Below are 19825 nucleotides of genomic sequence, written 5' to 3' on the forward strand. Positions count from 1 at the left end.
GAAGGTCACGCGGTGTCGCTCGGTGGCACGCTTTCCCCCAGCCCTCGCTCCAGTAGTGCTGTCAGGTCTTTCAGTCTCCTGCTGGGAAAAGCAGCAGCTCTGGATCCCCCTGGGAGGGGGCGGCCCTTTCCCTGGGTGCGTGACACCCCGGAGGAGACGGTACCCGCCGCCGCGTGCTCCCAGAAAAGGACTGGATTCTGCCCAACGTCCGCTGTCGGGGCGCTGGGGCTGTTTGCGCTCTACGGGATCCCAGGGATGGGGTTAGTACATCCCCTCCTCGTGCTTGGAGGATTCGGCGCTAGCAAGGACACCCCAAGGGTACCAAGGACACAGGCCTCTCGCTCCCGCTGTGTGAACAGTGTGTGGCCTGGGGGAGTCGGGACAACTGCCGTGAACCGGAGGCCAAAGATCTCTCCTGGCCTGTATCCTGGTAATCAAAGAGATTGCGCTCTGTTCGTGAGGCACCTCTGGCTGCAAGATTGTGCAAGGCCATGTGCCGCGTAACTTGTGGCAGGGACCGATGCTGGGGGCGTGAAGGCAAGCGCGCTTCTAAAAGTATAAAACTCCGTTTCATTTCAGAGCGCAGCTGAGCCACCCCGCTCCTCAAGACTCTGCCATCTGCACTGCTGTGGCTGGGACCGGGCAGTGCTGCACATCCCAAAGGCCACCAAGTCACACCCGTGTCCCTGCTGCTTTGCCGGGAGCTTCTGCGATGCGAGTGATGTTCTCGGGGCTGATCTCTTGGACTGCAGCTACTCCGTCCCTGACCGGCAGCTGGCCAGGAGGGCTGTGTCCCAGGTGGAATTCCACCTCTCTGACGAGAACCTGGCCAAGGATGCTTTCCTCCTGAAACATGTCCAGAAGAACAAGATGGGCTTCGTCAGCATCAAACCGCTGACGTCCTTGAAGAAGGTAGGCAGCGCGTTGCGTTGGCCAGCCAAGGTGGGAAGTGGCCTCCACGTGGAGGATGCCTGGGTGTGTGGGTGTGCTCTGGCTGTCTGCCATGGCCAAAACACTGCTGTGTTATCAACAGCTTTCTAGCTACCAGTACAGAGCACAGCACTACGAGGGCTGCTGTCAGGTAAAGGAACTCCAACTCATCCAGATCCAATACAGAAGGAAAGTGGAGAAACAACAGAGGGAGCAGCCCAGGGACACAGAGCCCCAGGTCTCATCTGGCCGCTCCTGTGACCATATGGTGTATTCAAAATCAAATACCTGAAGTGCTCCCTTAGAGGCAGTTTACAGCCAGGGGACAAGAAGGTGGCAGTTCTGCATTTTGCAGCTCCCAGGCTGATGGCAGAGCCAAAGCGAAAAAACACAAACCCCAAACCAAACCAACCAAGAGAGGTAAAACTGGAGCGCAGGGAGCAAATGCTTTTCTTTCACCTTAGGCCAACTGCTCGGACGCTCTCTATGCTGCCCTGCCACATAGGGCATCCCTCTCATACCAGTAAGAGACATAAGAGTGAATTAAAGCCAGGACCCCAAACCACACCAAAAACCTGGTCGTGATGAAGAAGAAAGTGGAGAATGCATCAAATATAACAGAAAATTATTTTGGACATTCCCAGTTTACATTTGGAAAAAAGAGAAGGAAAACAAAGAGGAGGAATTAGGTATTAAAAGAAGAGCACTGAATGATAAAGCAGTAGCAGTCCCTCTACCACTACAAACCCACACCCCCCCACACACGTACGCACACAGACTGAACACCACCAAACTCCCCTTGACTGTGATGTTCCCCTCAGCTTGCTGGTCTAGAGATACTGAATGCCTGAAGCACACCAAGGATAACTGAAAACATCTGCATGGCTTTAATGGGAATCCTCCAACTGAAACAAAGCGCTTTCTCCCTCTGTCTGCGTTGGCACATCCCCGAGTCACGCTCTCACTCCTCTCCTTCAAAGTCAAGATTCCTAAACGTGAAAAGCGGGAGTGGGGAAAGGCGAAGGGAAGAGAAAAAGAGGGAGAGCATCATCAGTGGAAGACCTGCCAGCTGCTGCTGACGTTGCCCTGTTCGGGGGACCACCCCAGCAGAGAGGAGCTGGTTTGCATGCCACGGTCCTCCCTGCCTGTTCCCAGGGACAGGCCGTTTGCTCAGCCTTGCCGGCCAAAGCGTGGGAAAAGCGTAGGCGTGCGCCGTCGCTTGCAGAGGAGCACGGTCACGTTCACGTGCAATCCTTTACCTTTTTCCTCCCTGGATTCAAAGGGTTTCTGTCTTCAAAGTGAGAGCCTTCCATACGGTCATTTGTGACATTTCATCCAGGATAACAATCTCAGAAGGATCAGTCCTGCAATAAATATTTTACATAGCAATCCGTGATTATGGGAACTGATGCCACCAAGGGCATTAGCATCAGCAAGAGGAACAGCGGAGCCCCGAGAATCAAAGCTCCGCATAAGCGTGGGAGGTTTTGCTGGATGAGGAGTTTTGGGAGGCAAGCCGGGGAGCTGCAGAGCAACAGCTCTGTGCAAAGGCTCTTGCTGGGGCTTAGCCCCGGTCCGGGTTCCTAAGCCACTGCTGGTACAGATCACGCCTGCAACTCCTCATGTGTAAGTATGAGAATCTCCAGCTACCGTAAAGGCACTGATGAGGCAAGGTTTGGGGGTCAAACGCGAGTGCTGCAGCCACTCTGCTTGGGGTCAGAGCCCTGCAATCACCTCCTGCAGCCCTGCCCCTACCCAGCTCCCTCCACACAGCCCTTGGCATGGGTCCCTGCAGCCCCAGAGACTGGACTACGGCTCCGCAGCAGCCTGGGGCCACCAAAGCTGAAACGCTGAAGCCCCGACAGGCTTCCAGCCAGAGAGGGTGGCTGCCCTCCTCTTCCCCTGGGGTGCTGAACCTGCTGGCAGCATCAGTCCCCAGCTGGTGCGTCTTGCGTACATCTTTCTCAATTAAATGTACAGTGGATGTCTTCTCGTTCAGCTAGTCTGGAGCTTAAAAAGCAGCTTAAAAATACGGGACAGGGTAATTTTTGGTGGACATGGCCAGAGCCTGCATGTTCTTGAGAGAAACTTTGGAAGAAGACCTAAGCCTTAAGGCACTGCCCTGAGGGGGTCTCCTTCCATGACGCAAATGCTGCTCTGGAGCATGGCGAGCTCTGTCCCAGCAGTGCCCAGTGCCTTCCCCTGCCTGCTGTCACAGGATGGCCACACGGGAGAACTGTGGCCAAGCTGCTGGAGCACTCCGGCCTTACAACACCAGAAGGGCTCAGGAGGAGAGTGTGGCGGTGGAAAGAGCAGCTCTGGACACAGCAGGCGCTGGGGCTCCCTGGCAGTGCTGCTGTTCCAGGACTCTGCACACAAGCACTGCCCCTGCAGTTCCAGAAGTGGACTCGGAGAAAGGATTGTGGACAAACAGGTCGCTGAAGGATCCTTTGGGGCGGCTCCTCCTTCACACAGGCTCTGGGTCACACTAGATCGGTAGATACTGAATTAGAAATGGGATGGATAATGACATTTCTTTGTGGACAACATGATTCCAAGGAAGAAAACCTGAAAACACAAAACAAACCGACTACCAACCACAGGTAGTCATACTCGGGCCACGCTCGGAGCTGGGCACCCCAGGGGTAGATGGTGGCTGAAGAAACCCTCAGGCACAGGGAAGGGGAGGGAGTCCATGCTGACCAGCATGCTAGGAGGCAGCAGGCAGTGCTCAACAGCCCACCCCTCGCCTCCTTCTCGGAAAACACCCCACTGGACTCTGCTTAGTCCAACCTGGCCCCGCAGCACTCGACGAAAGGCAGAGCAACAGCAGAGCTGGCCAGGAAGCAGGGGGCTGCGGCTGGACCCCCCCAACCCCTCTATTACTTGCTCTCTCTAGTTTCTGCAGTTGCAGAAGCAGTAGCAAGAAGTTACACCAACCCACTGCAGTAGCAGAAGCGGAGGCGACTTCACATGAACCACTTCTTTGCTTAGACCTAACAAGTAAAACCACAGGAGATGTTAATTCCTGCAATGGAACGTCTTGCTCAAAGTTACTAACCGTACACAATCTCAACGCAGAGCTGCTCCTCTTTAAGGAGACTGATCATGCATCCCTCACCCCCTCCAGCTGGACCTCCAAGCCACACACACAGCAACCAGCTAAGAAAGCAGACAGAAAACAGCCAAGTTTGCAGGAAGTCTGGCATCAAGGAGCCTCCCTCACCTTCAAGTCCAAGGTATTTTCTGGCTCTGGTCATCTTGTGTTCAGCACAATCACAATTAAATACATTCAGTATTGGGTTTAGGGTCTTAGGGGGATGTATTGTGGCAGAAGCAAGAGAAAACAATGCATTTGTTACTGGGGTTTGTTTTAGTTTAGGCATTTACTTACCTGGGGTTTGTCGATAACCCTGAGGATCTTGCAAAGCTAGCACCGATTGCTTTGCTTTTCAGTAAAAACAAAAATGAGAAAGAAGGCCACATACAGCTTTTCTCTCCTTCAGGTATTCCAGAAAGAACTTGCCCTACTACCAGCTCCATCTGGCAAATGAATAAAAACCTCTGTCCCCAGATGATCAGCGATAAGACACTATGCCAGGAAGCGATGTGATGATGCAATTGCTAACAGCTAAGAAGCGCTGCTTCTAGCACTGACTCTTGGTGACCTGCGCTGGACCAGATTCAGACAGGACTGCTAGAGCCAACAGCAGCTGCAAAGTTATAACCGCAGATGTTTCCCAGAGCATAGAAAAGCCTGCTGGAGGGATTCACCCTAAAGGACAGGAACCACGCTTGGCAATACTGTCTCTAGCTTGGGCTGCTTCCTTCTGAGTATTGTAGGGAGAGGAGTCTTTATGCATGAGGAACTTGCCTTTCAATCACTTTGACAGAAGACTTGCTCCATAAACAAAGGAAAACACTTCAGTTGAACTGGTGCAGTTTGAACTTTATTTAAAACAGCTGTAATCTAATCTGCATAGTGCTGGGGCAGCATCCAACCTCTGCAATAGCCAGGGAAACTCCAGAACAGCAACATCTCTCTGCACGCGGCCAAGCGCTGAGTCAGGGTACATTAAAATAAAGCGTGTAATCTGACCCATGCTGGATCAAGTCCAGGAAACTAGTAACCTGACTTCTTCCTAAACTTCTTCTTAACACCCTAAGAGTGAGGGGGGGAAAAACAACAACAACAACAACAACAAAGCACAATTAGAAGATAATTCTGCAAAGCAAGAGTTAAAAAAAATAAATCCATGTACAGGCATATACTTTGATACCAATTAGCTAGGTTAGTTTGAGACCAGCTGCAGAAATGCATGTGCTGACTAGAGGTTAAGGGCACAACAGCCTTTAACAGGTCAAGTGGAAGAATTTGTTTAAAAGCATGGTAATATTACAGGCTTGTAGACCATTACAAAACACTTTTCATAGTTGCTTTGCCGTTTATCTCATCACCTACTTCAGCTTTAATTCCTTCAAATTAACGATGGAGTTTTATTTACACAAGTGCTGAAGTTGTATACCTACTGTAACTAGTACACAGACTTGACAGTATTGAAAGACCATGGTTTTAACCCAGGTCACAAAACCAAGGTAACCATTTTATAAACTCAGGGTGTAGCTCTGCTAAAAGCCACTGAAGTAACATAGGTTCTCTTTCTTAATTTTAACCTGTGAGTAAACCTAAGCCTTGCACCCTTAAGTTTTGGGGTTTTTTCGAGGGGAGAAGGAGGAGTAAGACCTCTCAAACCCACTAAGGCACATTTTCTAAGAGATGAATTGCACTTGAAGCAAGCTGGAAACCAGAGGTAATAAGGAAAAAAGGTAAGTATACGGTCATGGTCATGCTTTCTCCACAAGTTTGGAATACCAGCAGTAGGGGGAATGCTGGAGAATGAAGACCGTGCAAGGTAGCTACATGCCCCTTCGGTCTTGTCACTAGGGTTTGAGGTGGATGCTTAAAATGATCAGAGCTCAGAATTGCGGTTTAAGCCAAGCAACTAATTTTAAAAGAAGTCAGGGGTATCTGTTGTCCGCACAGCAAAATGGGACTTCAGCTGTCAGCGCAGTTTGCAAGCTGCACTATTCAGAGGGTGTTAATTCAAAACCTGGAAATACTAGAAGCAGGAAAGCAGTGTTCCTAGTCTCCTCAAATTTACTCTACCATGACATCATCATTTTGTAGAACATACTTTTTCTGGCACTGCCCTGCCCGCCTTACATTTGGTTTACTTGTTTGGGGTTTTTAAGCAGATCCCACGTGCATTAAAAAAAATTAATAATAATTTAAAAAAAATCTTTTTGGAAGACAGTATTTTACAGTACATATGAAAATTCTCTGGAAAAACATACAACTTCATTTACAAAAACACCAAGTTATAAAGAAGTTACAATAGAGAGAGAGCACAACATTTGTTTCACGGGATCAGAATTTCTCCCCACCCCTCAAAAAACCCTCATGCACTTAACTGGGTAAGCAGTGTTACCAGTTTACAGAACCGGAACTTCAGACTACTACAAGTTTTCATGTAACCACGTAGAACAGCTTTCAGGGTTTATCTGAAAACACTCTCTGCATGCCAATTCCTTTCAAGACTCTCCCTTGCAGGTGGGTAGCAGTGCCACAACAGCCTTGGCTATTGCAATGTTTAAGTACATCTTCAGTTGTGTCCAGCGACAACAAAAAAAGCCCTCAAGTCTCATGCTGGAGCAGTCTCAAGACAAAAATCAGATACAACGGCATGGGACACGTCTATCATCTCCATACCTTGGTAGCATCCTCTGCTGCGTTGTCTTCAATACCACAATTATTTATGGGCCTCCATGGGAGGCAATACTTGTGTAGCGCGTGGCCGTGTTAGGCAGGGGACAGCCGCTAGCTGAGGAAGCTGAGCACCATTGTGATAGATGCCCAGGAGTGTATGTGCCAACCGGGAAAATAGTTTAGGAGAAGAACAATATATGCACATGCACTAGGAAAGCACAAATGAATACAAGCACGTTCAGACACACTTGACACCACAACGTGGTTGCAGTAACTAGTTAACCTGTTTACCTACATTCTGAATCCAAGTCACAGGGCAGCTTGGTTTTTGTGGCTTTTTCCAAAGCTGTTTCAGCTAGTGACAGTCAAGACTTTTAAAAAGACTAATAGGGATAACTCTTACAAGAACATATTTGGGAAATGAAGGCTGAAAGAAGTTAAACTAAAAAGCATATTTTTGTTTACATCAATAAACGCGTAGAGTACTGATGTGAGGTAGTCTAGGCACTAGCAGAGTCCATTCAGCTTTTCAGTTAGCCCACTGAGTAAAACCCCTTCCTAATTATATTGTCTGTAGATCTGCTGCTGACATCTTCTGGACTGCCGCCGCCTTTGAATGCTGAATCCTGGCCAGTTAACTAGAAGAACAGAATACACAGACTCAAAATAATTGCTATACTGAAGTTACCTTCATATTTGAGTACAGCTTCCAGTCAACACATTAACTGTGTTAGTGGCCATTCTTAAAACAACATTTAGACAACACTCCCCTTACCGCACAGGAATCTCAAGCCTCGCAAGAAGTCGTACTACCCAAACCTTGAAATCTGTACCTGAAGTATTCAATAGTAGGTAACAGTTCTGCAAGCTGATTCTTTACAAGTGTCAAAATGGAGTTTTTTCTAGTTGTTCTTTGCCTCAAATCAGAGGTCAAGCCACACAAACAGCTGTTTAAGGAGAGTTATGTATAGCAAGAAAACAAATCAAGCATTAATCAAAAGCTCCCACAAAACCCAGATTTAACAAGCAACTCCACACGGTCGTTTCAGCAGTGGACAACCTGTTGAGTAGGCTGCTGATTTCTAAAGCAGCAAAACTATCAAGAGGCATTCGAAAATCATCTGCCAGAACAAGATTAGCTCATACGTCTACATTTATAACATTCATGTCCTCTTCCTTTTGAGATTTGGGTTTTTTCTGAATGAAGAACTGCTTCCAGTTCATTGAGCAATGGGTCAGTGCAGTAATATACAAGTACAGTAGTATTTAGAGAGCCTGCCACCAGACCAAAAACAGTCACTAGTGCCAGATCTCAGGGAAAAAAAATTGTTTAATAGCTGTACAGTACGTTCAAGACAATTTCTCACACCTACATCCTAGTAAAACTAGCATTATGCTTAAATTTAGATTCCTGAATCCATTGGGGATGTATATATGCATTTCTTCTCAGTTATGTCATGCATTGTACATCAAGAATTAATTCTACTTCAAACCCTCCCTGGCCTAGCCCCCCTTCCTTACCTTTTCTCCGTCTGCTAGTGTTTTGGGGCGTTCTTCTGATGGAGGTGAATGAGGTCCTTCAGTGGTCACTGAATAAGGTCGTTTAGGTGCACTGTTCTTAGGATCTGTAATTCCAGTCCCACTTAATTCATGCTGTCCTTGGACAAAACGTCCTCCTGGTTGAGAAACTGTGTTACGTCCTGGAATGGTGCTACCAACTGGAGGTCCCAATGTTCTTATTGCAACTGTAGCCTCCACTTCTGTAAGAGACACCGCGCTTCTAGAGTTCAGCCGTGAAATTAAAGACTGCATTCCACCCACCACGTCAATACATACTTGAATCAGTAACAGGAATGGAGAGTCCCTTAGACACTGATGGCTCAGCTACACGAGGTAGCTTCTCTCTCTTGTTAGCACCGTTAGATTTCTGGTACGCAGCATTTCTGTAAGAGTCAGATGCTAGAGTTATAAAAAGCTCGTTTGTAAAATACTATACATTTCCTTTCCAGAAAGCCCATGCAAGACAAATGTCTATCTTCTTAGCTCATTGTCACAGCTCTACCAAACAACAAACTCCCAGGCAATCTAGCTCGAGATCTTCATTTTGACCGCTGAACTTCAGACCGCAAATTTAAACTTCAGCGTTTTCTTTAGTCAGTCTCTATGTACTTGCACTGTCTTCCAGCTTAGTACCTCCAGCACTCTGTACTGCTTTCCATGAATGGATCTGCTCTACCCATACGGGCATCCCATTTTATTTTAGTTTTAATGCCACTCCTCCAGTACCAAATGGTCTGAACACAGCAGGCATTACACATTTGGTACTCTTGGGCTATTACTCTCAAGATTACATATTCCTCCTGGGCTGAAGTAGCTTATGAACAAGCAGACCTCCCAGGAAGTGACACACACTTTTACTGCCCGAGTTCTCATACTGCTGCACCAAGGCAGCAGCAGCTCTAGTGTTGCTGTGATCAAGATCAGCACTTCGTTAGAACATCATACTGCTTGGCATTAACCATACTTTTTGTTAGAAAGAACAAAATTACCTACGTGGAAAACACTCCGGCTTCAAGTTACACACTAACCCAAGGAGATCTACATTCAAGACCAAATAATTCCTCCGGTATCCACTTCTCCTTTCTTCCGACATGTCTTCATGGATATTAAATTCATTTTTTCAAGGATTTCTTTAACCTGCCTCCCCCCACGTGCCCAAAGGAGATGACAGCTTTCTTCCTGAAGCCATTAGAGCCCTCCACGTGCTTATGAACAACACAGATTCAAACAAGAAATCCCAGACCTCATTCCCATCGCGAGTCAGTTAAAAAGCAGCTTCTTCACAGCTTTAAGGTTATGGTGCTAACCTTTCTCTCTCGGCTGGAGAGGTGTCCACTTTAGCAATCTTATGTGATGAAGAGGAATTTTCCGGTGTTCTGGAGCCCGTGTCTCTGGAACTGTCCAAACAGCTTCCATCTGAAGAAGTCCTTTTGCGCTGAAGCCCACCAGCATTTTGACTAGTACCTGGCATGCTTTGCTGAAACAACAACATCAAAATAATGAAGTCTTCAAGTAATTATTAAAGGAAAAAAAAATATTGCCAGAAGAGCCCAATTTTTATTATACCTTCTTTCTTTTCTGTAAGGTTTCTGCAGGCAAAAAATGGTGGAGGTGCTTTCTCTTCACATGAGCTGCCTCAATCTTCACACCTTCCTTTAGCACATTGAGGTGGTTAGCCTGGCTGTAAACTAACGGGAAATTTAGTGTTGTAGCTTAGTGGGAATGTTTGCATTGGGTATTTGTCAAAGTTGTTGACATGATTTACATTTGCCACAACATTCAAACACAGTGCCACTGGATGTAACGTACAAGACAAGCATCGGTTCGGGTAACAGTGCAAGTCTGAGGAAGTCACCCCACCTGGCCTGAAACTCAGACAAGCGTTTTGATGCCTTTTTTCTGTGCTTGTCTCATATCCCAAAGCATGAGCTAAAAAGAAGGTCCGCTTTTACTGCATTTACTCATGTTGTCTGAGCAACACAACACACAGCTCATGCTGGTACCATGGAGAAATGTTTGTTTGCACTGATGAAGAGTTTAAAGGAGTCCACTGCTTAGAACTTTTTGTCCAAACACACTCGTCACTTCCGAAGAGTAACCCGATTTCCTTAGTTTGTTGTTATGATAGCAAGGCATAAGCCTCACAGCACACGTGCACTTCTGAAAGGCACAAGAGCAGTCAGCTTGGGAAGAAGTAAACAGACTTTGGAACCAAAGACCTGTACTTTCAAATGACTGCTCACCCCCAAGCCCCTTTATTCTAGCATTATCTAACAACGCTTGCGATATGACTTTATTTCTGCATCTATCAAAAGGAATAAAGGAAGATGAACACGGAGCTTGACGTGCAAGACTGCATGTCATTACAATGTGACCACTCACTGCCTTTCAAAGTTCTGGGATGGTATCGTACAGAAACTGTTATTTCGGAAACAATACTGTCAGCAGGCATTCACAACTTCTTTTAGAGCCTGATACAGTTAATTCCCACTTCCAAAGTTCAGTAACTGACAACTGCTTTTGACAAGTGTAGCTACACCCAGTAAACGGGCATCTCTCTCCTGGCTTCACATCTGACTGTCCACTTCAGGAATCGCAGTTCCTTTCTGATCGTTCACTATGATCTGCAGAACTGTTATTTCACATATGGGATATGGTACATAGGGCTGTAGTACACACTTCTGTTTCAAGGTGGACTTACATTGCCAAAGTGTCAAAATAGTATGTTTCTAAGGCTAATCTTCTACGTGTCACGCTCTACAGAAATAGCTAATAGCTAATACCAGAAGGAAGCACAATTCACTTTGTGAAGCAACTTGCACTAGAATTAAAAATTGAAACCCTACGAGACTAGAGCAAAATAGAGGCTTACCTGTATCCTTGAATGACTGTATAACGCACGTTAAATCAACATTAAGACTTTCTGCATTCTCCGCTTTCCTAAACACGATTCCAAGAAACCACATTGACACATATCCACTCCTAAAAAGACAGAGTCACAAATCTATCATTTATGCACAGATGCCAGTTATTTGGGTGCTAGCATCTACTCTCAAGAAGGGATTAAGCAAAACAGTTTAGTTGTACGCAGCAGCTAAAGATTGGAGTCAGCCCATACTCAAGTTTTCCGAGAACTCCTCCCTCAAGTTCTCCCTTCTTTAAAAAGATCCTACATGCTCAGAACCTTGCCCGCCAGACCTCGTACCTACAAAACAGTAGCTACGTAACTGAACATCTCTCACAGGTAAGCTGAGGTGAAGGAATATAAACGAGGTACAATACATCGGCCAAACTCTAGTTCAGAAAAGTAATGAAACTCACTGTTTACAAAGTTCTCGGCTGCCAGGGAAAGACTGTGGCTTTACATGTGCAATAGATATAAATTCATTCCTCTCCAAGTTTCCAACCAGCACACGAATTTTAGATTCCACAAGGCCAATCCTGATAAGAACAAGAGACATTTACTCGTTTTTGACTGTATCCAGCACAGTAGTTATCTGCCTTCTTATAATACAATGCTAATACAAAAAATGCTAACCAGTCAGTAAGTAGTAAGACTCATTCAGCTCAGCAGATACTAGATATTTATATCACACACACTGGAGTTGGAGATGTTTTCAGGGACATTGGAGCTTCAAAGTTGCCAAAGACAGAGGCAGTAAGTAAGTTTAACTTGTACTCTTAACAGGTCAGACACAACACTTCAACATATAACCTATGATGAAAATGTCAACAAGAAGCAGATTCCCAGCACCTCTGGCTGCATTTTGAAGTGCAGCAAAGCTCCTTTTTACCCCAAAGATCAAGGAGAACAACTGTTTAGAAAAGGCTCAAGCACAACTCTTCCATTACACCTGAGTAAAGATGCTATTCTTCTTGCAGACTGATCTGTGAAAAGTTTACCCTCTTCCAGCCAAACTGAAAAATATCGTTCCTTTAATAAACAAACGATCCAGTCAACACAGTCTCATCAGAGACTTACCCAAGAAATGTATCATGACCACCAAGGCTATTCTTTTAAATGAAGTACTGGCATTTTACCCTTCTACCTAAAACACTGATACCCTTGAAAGCAGTCAGAACTCTGTACGTTCTTCACAAGTATCTTATGTTGATGAACAACAGAGATGTGCCATCTATTCCCAAATCCATTCAAGAGTTGGTGAACTAAACTTGTTCTTATAGCAAACGGAAGCAAGTTTGTCTTCTGCTTTTCATTTTCCCAGATGCAAAACTAAGCCCCGTTTGCTGCCATTTCTGTCACTGCAAAAACGTCAGCTTTTACTGCAGCCAGAACTTTCCTCATCTTTATTGTGAGATACAATAAGCCTTCTCCACTTAAAACATCTCACATTAAAAACTATTTGGCTCTAAGCCCTCTGCCCAGAACTCCTTGTTGTATACCTAACTGCGACTGACATCAAGCTGTAGCTGACACGATTTTTAAGTGAACACATTAACAAGTTCAGGTAAGAGGTACTACCTACTAGAGCTGTTTTTAAACAGGAGATAAGGTGTCTTTCAGAGGTAGCTCAAGAATTCAATCATTTGCCTTAGACCGCAAGCCGAACCCTGAAGTATAACCAAGGTGCCCTCAGAACAGGGGTCTGGTACACACAGCTATTTTCCTTGCTTACTTGAGCAAGGCAGGCAAAGCACTCGTTTCTTCAGAAAAAGAACACCACACACATTACAGTACCTTAATTCCTCACCGTTTCCCCTTATTTCAAGACTCACAGTTAGTCACCCCATTCACACAGGTTCAACAAGTTATTACTGGCATGTCTCCCTTGAGACAGTGACAAATACCACGTCAGCAGCAGTCATTTTCTCTAACCACAGTTGAAGGGGTTCTCACATTACCTTTCACAAAGTAGATCAGCACTCCTGCAATTTACCTATCCACTACCAAGCATGCCGAGATGATCATTTCCAGCACTAAACACAAGATGCCTGAGCACACTACTAGATTAAAACGTAGTAAACACTATTTATCACCATTCAGGTACTCTGTGCAGACGGTCAGGTTTCACCCCGATTAAACAGCCTTGTTTCACTTCACTGGAGAAAAGTAGGCTCTGGAACAGGCGGACTACATTACCAGAGCAACTTAGCGTTGAGTGCAATCTAGTCCTAAATTAAATATTGCATCCAGTAAAAAAGCTATGAAACCAAGCCTTCTAAGGCTCTACAACAGTCGTCTTCAAAGTGTCGGAGGGGGATGTACCCCAGGGGGTGCACAAGACAATCCACTGGGTCCGGGAAGAAAAGATTAGAACTTCAGTAATGTGTACGTAACTTGTAAAGAAGTAGATATAGACCGCAACTATGTGTTCAAAAATTACTTGTTTTTGTTTGTTTTGCTCACAGGAGTGCACAAAAGTTTGGAGACCACTGCTCTATAAGTCAGTAAAAGATCAAGCTCTCCAGTGTCCACTACACATCTGATGACATCAAGTAATCCCCATTTACTTCAGTCTCTGCAACAAGGAACATCTTCCTAACTGAAGTAGCCTTGGGTAAGTAGTCTCCTTAGACTCCTAAGGAGTCTGCTTCTCCAGATGGCACAGAGCATACGCACGCTAACCCTCTTCGTTCCTTCTCATCATGACTTAGGTCTTTAGCTTAACTTCTTAAACAGCAAGATAACTTACGCTAACTTCCCTTCACAAGAAAGCTTTTAGTTTTGCTGAGGAACTGTCTACTTACCTCCCTACTGTATTCCATGCCGAGCTGCACAGTCAAATACTTTAGTTTTGTGAACTGTATTAACCAAATGAAGCGCAACACTGAATTGAGCGTCAATGATGTATTGAACCCACACTCAAAGCAAGACTTACCACTCTAAGTGATGCTCTTTAGTAGAGGCACTAGCAGTCAGCACAATATAATGTCTAGAAGAAAAGAAAAAGTAACATTCTAGCTCAGGACTTGATATTCCTTCAAATGAAACCAAAACTGCCTTAAATGTATAGAAAATGACTTCCAGACAAGACACATTATATCCTGCAGGCAGCACAGTATTAACTGAAGAAAAACTGATTACATCCTTCAGAATCGTGTTCTGCTGCATTCTAAGTATCAGAGCTGGTATTTTTGTTAATAAAAACAGTGTCAGTGGCAAAACACAAACAGTTTTTCTATCTTCCCTATACTTATCCTTACCAAAATTCCTATGACTACCTCCAGCTTCTGAAAAACAAACATATCAATGCCATCTTGTATTTCGACTGCAAGCTAAAAGTCACTATGCTAACCAGTACGGCAATCATTTCAAGTTCAGGTAACAGATTTCATACATACTTGTATTTCTGAAAAAAGTCCAGTGGTTCAAAGAGCTTTGACCAGTCTGATTTTCCTTGGAGAATCTCATTCGTAACTGCAAGACCTACAATTAAGGTTGAAAACCTTACTACCATTTTGTTTTTAAGACTAGCAGAGCGTGATAGAAACTTTACAAGAGAAAGGTTTTGAACAGTAATTGACAGATCAAAAAGCAGGAATTCCCTTGACACAATACACGCCTACTACAACAGTTCATTGTAAAACTGCTCCCTTGTTGCCTGCAACAGGTAGACTTCCCAGAGAACTCTTCTGCCTAAAAGGGCACAACACCGCACGGAATATAACCAAGTCAGGTAATGTGGTTTCATATTGCAAGAATGACACCTTTTAAGCAGTTAATAAGCATGGAAAGAACTTTACCATGTCTGAACTCCTCCACCATTACCGCTCGCGTTGATGTAGATACGTTGTACGTAGAGTTCTGCTGCGGATAGGCTGGGGTGATGATAGGCATTACGTGGTATCGGTCTGATGGGTTCACCTGTGATGTTAAAACAATTGTGCTCAGCACCAGCAGCTTAGCTTAGAAGAAAGGTTCAAGGCTTCCAAATTCCATGTCTACATACCCTGGGGTCCCATACTGCTAAGTTAAGATTGCTCTCTTCCTGTTGTTTCAGCAATACAGGTCTTGGCCACTCCCTAAACAAGAAAAGCCAGGCACTGACTCTGCCATGTAATTCAGGGTAGGACTGAATGGTGTTGGTCTAAATCTTATATAAAGAACCACCTCAGAAAGTGTTACTGCTTTACGCAAATCAAAATAGTCATCAATAGCTCTTACCATTCTGAAAAAACCAAGAAGAACTTGTTCACCAGAGTAGAAGACAAAGCGTTTGGATAGAGTTGACACGTTCTCGCTACTAGCACAGCACAGGAAACCCCACCAAGAAATCCCAGCACGTTGGAGTAAATGCCACGTCCTACAACGCAGACATTGTCGTTGCCCTGTAGTCTTCCCGTGCCCAAGCATAGTCCTTCAAATTTACAGCACCACCTTCACAACCTATAGGATACCTAGCACCCTTCAGCCTCCAAGTCAGTTATTTTTGCAGTGCAACGAGGCCAAAACTGTTGGTCCTTACAGCGATGCGAAAAAGAATCGTTACCACACCACTTCCCAAAATACCGCTACTCTGAAATTTGCCTGCACTGCTACAGCTACTGCTTCGCTCCAACTTCCCTTGAGAAGAAGGTTCTGCCATTCTTCTAGCACTTGCTCTAGTCACATGCGCAAACGGTATTTTCTTATTCCTTATCTATCAAGCTTTTATACTTCACTGGGCACTTTTTATCCTTTCTAGTCAGGTTCCTGGTAAGCAATGCAGCACCTTGTCTTGTAGGCACTCCCCTCATCTCCCCACTCCACCCCCATTAAAAAAAACCACAGAATCTACCCCACAGACAGTCCTTGAATCTAAACTAAAACACAGGTTTTGAACTAAAACCTGATATTTAAACAGCTATCCAAAGATGAAGGACTTCTAGTGCCATTGTTTTTTCAGCACGAGGTGCCTCTGGAAAGTTTAAAGATCACAAACAATCACATTACTCACGTTTTGCCCACAGTTTAATTGCACGGAGCGTGAGCCGGAAGGTCTCTTTATTTGGCACTAGGTGCAGGATTTCGTCAGTAACTCTGCAGCCTGTAAGAAAAAACAGTTGAAGTACAGCACTTCCTGGTAACAGGTACGAGTCAGTTCTGTGCTGTACTGGATCAATAGCTTACAGTTTCTCCTGCAAGTCTATGAAAACAAGTTTGCATTACTTGCTTTGTATTACCTTAAAAATCAGAGGTTACACATAACCTTACAGGCACATAACATAACAAATTAGAGGTTACACATTCCGTATCACCTCAGGTAACTGGTACCCTCAACAGCTTTTTCATACTTTAGACTACAGCCAACAATTGTCAATAAGGCCCTTCGACAGGATTCCGAAAGCTAGGTTTCTTTCGACAGCCAGGAACAATTAAACCAGTCAGCGTTAAACAGTGAGCAACTTCGGCTTCAGGTATTTTAAATATCCTTTTTTTTTTAATGAACTGCCACACAATCTTCTCTATCAAGTGCTCTACCTATTCACCTGAAGCAGTTTCTGTGGCAAACTGGAACACCACACACCCCCCAATCGAAGAAACATGAAACACAGGTCTATCTAAACACACAACTTGAAACAGCTGAATTTAAGCCCACTCGCCACCTCCTCAGATCTCAAGTATACAGGGGATCAGTTTCTGCATCCTGTACAGAAACTTGGGGTGTGTAACGTGCATTCCATACCAACTTTAGTAACATTTTCTTGTTAAAGATGTGCAAATATGCTTACCATTTAAGCTCCGTATACATCTTATATCCAGGCTTCTGAGACACGAGTTGTCTCTGAGATCAAGATTATCAGCAACAATTGGCACAGACAGTCTTGCAAACACGAGATCAATCTTAAGAGGGAAAAAGTGCCAACCGTTAGAATGCCCCGCAGTTTGCAAACAGCACACTGGTGGGGGACAGTTACTCAAGTCTAAAAAGAGTGGTTAACATCTGTATTTAGAATTATGTGACTATAGATACATCTCCCAAGAGATTTACTTGCCAGAAGATTCAATACAATTTCTAGAAGTTCCCAATTTTATTTACAAAGCCTTCACTGCATCACCCCTTTCTTTTTAAGCTAGGGAAAGGAAGAGGGCATTTTAAGTTGGAAAAGATTACTCTAGACTTAGAGTTTCAATTAAAAGGGAACTTAAAATTATTCACAGAATTAAGACTTAAGTTCAGTCACCTCAACTATACTTCAGCAAAGGAGAGAGCATTTCCTTTATGCAGTAAGCCCTTTTGATCCTGAAGTATCTGCTTTTTAGTACAGTCTGAGGCAAGAAGATTATCCTGTGAAAGTCTGTACCAGATGAAGGCCACAAAAAGGTCACTGAATAAATCTCTTTGTGATAGTGATACCAAGCAGTAACTTGCTTTAGGGACTACAGCAGGCAGGTCTTGAATCATTGTATAGGATGTATTCAAGATAGCTGGATTCCTGCAGCTGACAGACCCAGGCGGGAGTCAAATGAGTACTTTCACTTTCCATGTTCCAGATTGTTTGTCCCATGACCACTTCATTTTGGATGTGCAGCAAAACATTTAGTCTGCTCACACGATTCGTACAGTGAACTACACTGTACACATCCCTCTGTAGATACCTAGCTTGGCAGAGCTAAGAAGACTGAGCAAGGACACCGCCTCTGCTCCCACTCTGCATGATCCTAGGGATAAATGCTATTCAAGCAGGCTACCCTGGTCTACAGCACAGGCCTAGAAAAAGATGTCCCTGATGCTCCCATGCCTGCTAGGCTCCCTAGGGGCTTATTTTCCTATAAACTCCCATTCTACTGCAATGTCTTCTCCTGGGATACTTTGCGGTCCAAAATAGCACAGTCACAGCTCCCTGGAAAAGTTATCCTATTCCAAAGCAAGAAAAAATTTACTCACTTAAAAAAACCCAAAAAATGCTTACCTCAACGCCATCAAACTCAAACTTGACAACTGGTACATATGCGTCTTCAACTGCCTGGAAAGGAGAGGATAACTGTGTAAGAAAACATGGTTTGCTACTTTAATGTTTCTCCTGAACTATGATCAAATGCAGAATTTACACTGCTAACTACTCAGTATAAAGACTGAGTTGCTTCCAAACCAGAAGAATTGTTCATAAGCTGCAAGCGGTATAGCACTAAGACGGTATAATACTAGCTTTAACAAGTTATTTAGCCAAGAGATCCGGAGGCTGATCACGTATTGTAATGAACAAACAGTGCACAATGAGCCATCAGTATCAGAGGTTGTAAGGTACTTACCTTGGTGGTGAGGAAGAAAAGCAAGAGATTTCTGTAGCTATCTTACTCCTGGTTAACATCCAGAGAAATCGAGAACATTCTGTCCGCGTTTGCAGCGTGCACTAGCCTCCTGTATTTTTATTTTCTACCATGCCTGAGATGCTATCAGCTACCTTATGGGACAGTTTTCAATTTTGTAGCCCACTCGTCAGAACTGTGCCACAGCCCACTGACCCTGTCTTCGGTCACCTAAACAAAGGCTCATTAGCTATGCACGTGAAGTCTTTCAAAATGTCTGCACAAGGAAGACCAGCCTGAGAGAAACGCTTCTCAGGAGTTCGGTTCTATATGCAAAGTACACAGCATATGCACCGGAGGGTCATTTTACAAGGCAGTTTTGTACATTCACAGCACAGCTCCTATTGACTTTATGCAAAGCTGACTGTGCATCTCTTCTACAAAGTCTCGGGCTGAGTAGCCAGAGAAGAACAGGACCAGAGAAGAATGAATTCGAGGTCCTAAAGTACACCCAAGGAACACCATGGCAAAGGTACTGACAGAAACCTTTCCACATCACATTCAACTCCCTTAGCTCTCAGGCTGCCCCTTCCTCTACCTGCATGCAGTTACTTTCTTGCCAAGCCCCTTACTACAGCTAGGATGAAAGCAAGGCTCCTAGGCACAACCTTGCTTTTTAATACTATAGCCCACTCATTCCCAAACCATGGGTAGGGGAGAAGTGAACCACAGAGATTCGGATCGGACATACAGTCACTGGGGAAGGGAACCAAAAGCTTGACTTCCACACTTTCATGCTGCGTAGACAGTATTTTAGAAGGGGCTCAGAAACAAGGCCCTTTTTCATTTTGGTTTGCAAGACAATCACTACCAATAGGAGTCTTTAACAGGAATATTCTTATTGTCAGAGTTGCACAATCTATCAAGGAGAGAGCTTGCTTACTCTTAGGTTTTTTATTTCCTCCTGACGTTTCAGTTTTTCAAAGAACGACTGAAAGAAATCTGATCTTTCTACATGTCTAGGAGCAACACAAGCCACGTCTATGTCAGCACCTGCAAAGAGATGCCATTTGTTCTGTTACTGTTGGAAGACACTTTCAAACATTATAACTATGACCAGACACCAAAAGTTTACCTTTAGTGTGTACTCCAAGCCTGTAAGAACCAAACGTAAATATTTTGCCACCAACATTTGCTACTACTGAAGGGGGAAGATTCTGTGGGTAGAAGAGAAAGAGTTTTCTGGAGAACAGAAGATACACGTTGACCTACGTGCAAGTTTAACTAGCATAGAAGTTACTTAGAAAGACTACAACAGCCTCCATAAACAATGTCTTCTCCCTCCCATACTGAGCTGTTAGTCTAATAGACTGATT

The 19825-nt window shown here is 44.6% G+C and overlaps 1 protein-coding gene across 2 annotated transcripts in view; it reads right to left on the reverse strand.

The window, feature by feature from the left end:
• Positions 1-1821: 1821 nt before the first annotated feature.
• LOC126036754 (electroneutral sodium bicarbonate exchanger 1-like) overlaps positions 1822-19825 on the reverse strand; it is a 123110-nt gene continuing 105106 nt past the window's right edge. Inside the window, exons 6-7 of one of the 2 annotated variants that reach the window (XM_049796799.1) lie at positions 2190-2294; positions 1822-1919 (exon numbers count right to left, since the gene is read on the reverse strand). In XM_049796799.1, the coding sequence (XP_049652756.1) occupies positions 2207-2294 (88 nt within the window). In that variant the 3' untranslated portion in view covers positions 1822-1919; positions 2190-2206. The remainder of the gene's footprint in view (positions 1920-2189; positions 2295-19825) is intronic. The other variant, XM_049796798.1, reaches the window with a different exon arrangement.

This window comes from Accipiter gentilis, unplaced genomic scaffold (genome assembly GCF_929443795.1).
Source record: "Accipiter gentilis unplaced genomic scaffold, bAccGen1.1, whole genome shotgun sequence".
Lineage (NCBI taxonomy): Eukaryota > Metazoa > Chordata > Aves > Accipitriformes > Accipitridae > Astur > Astur gentilis.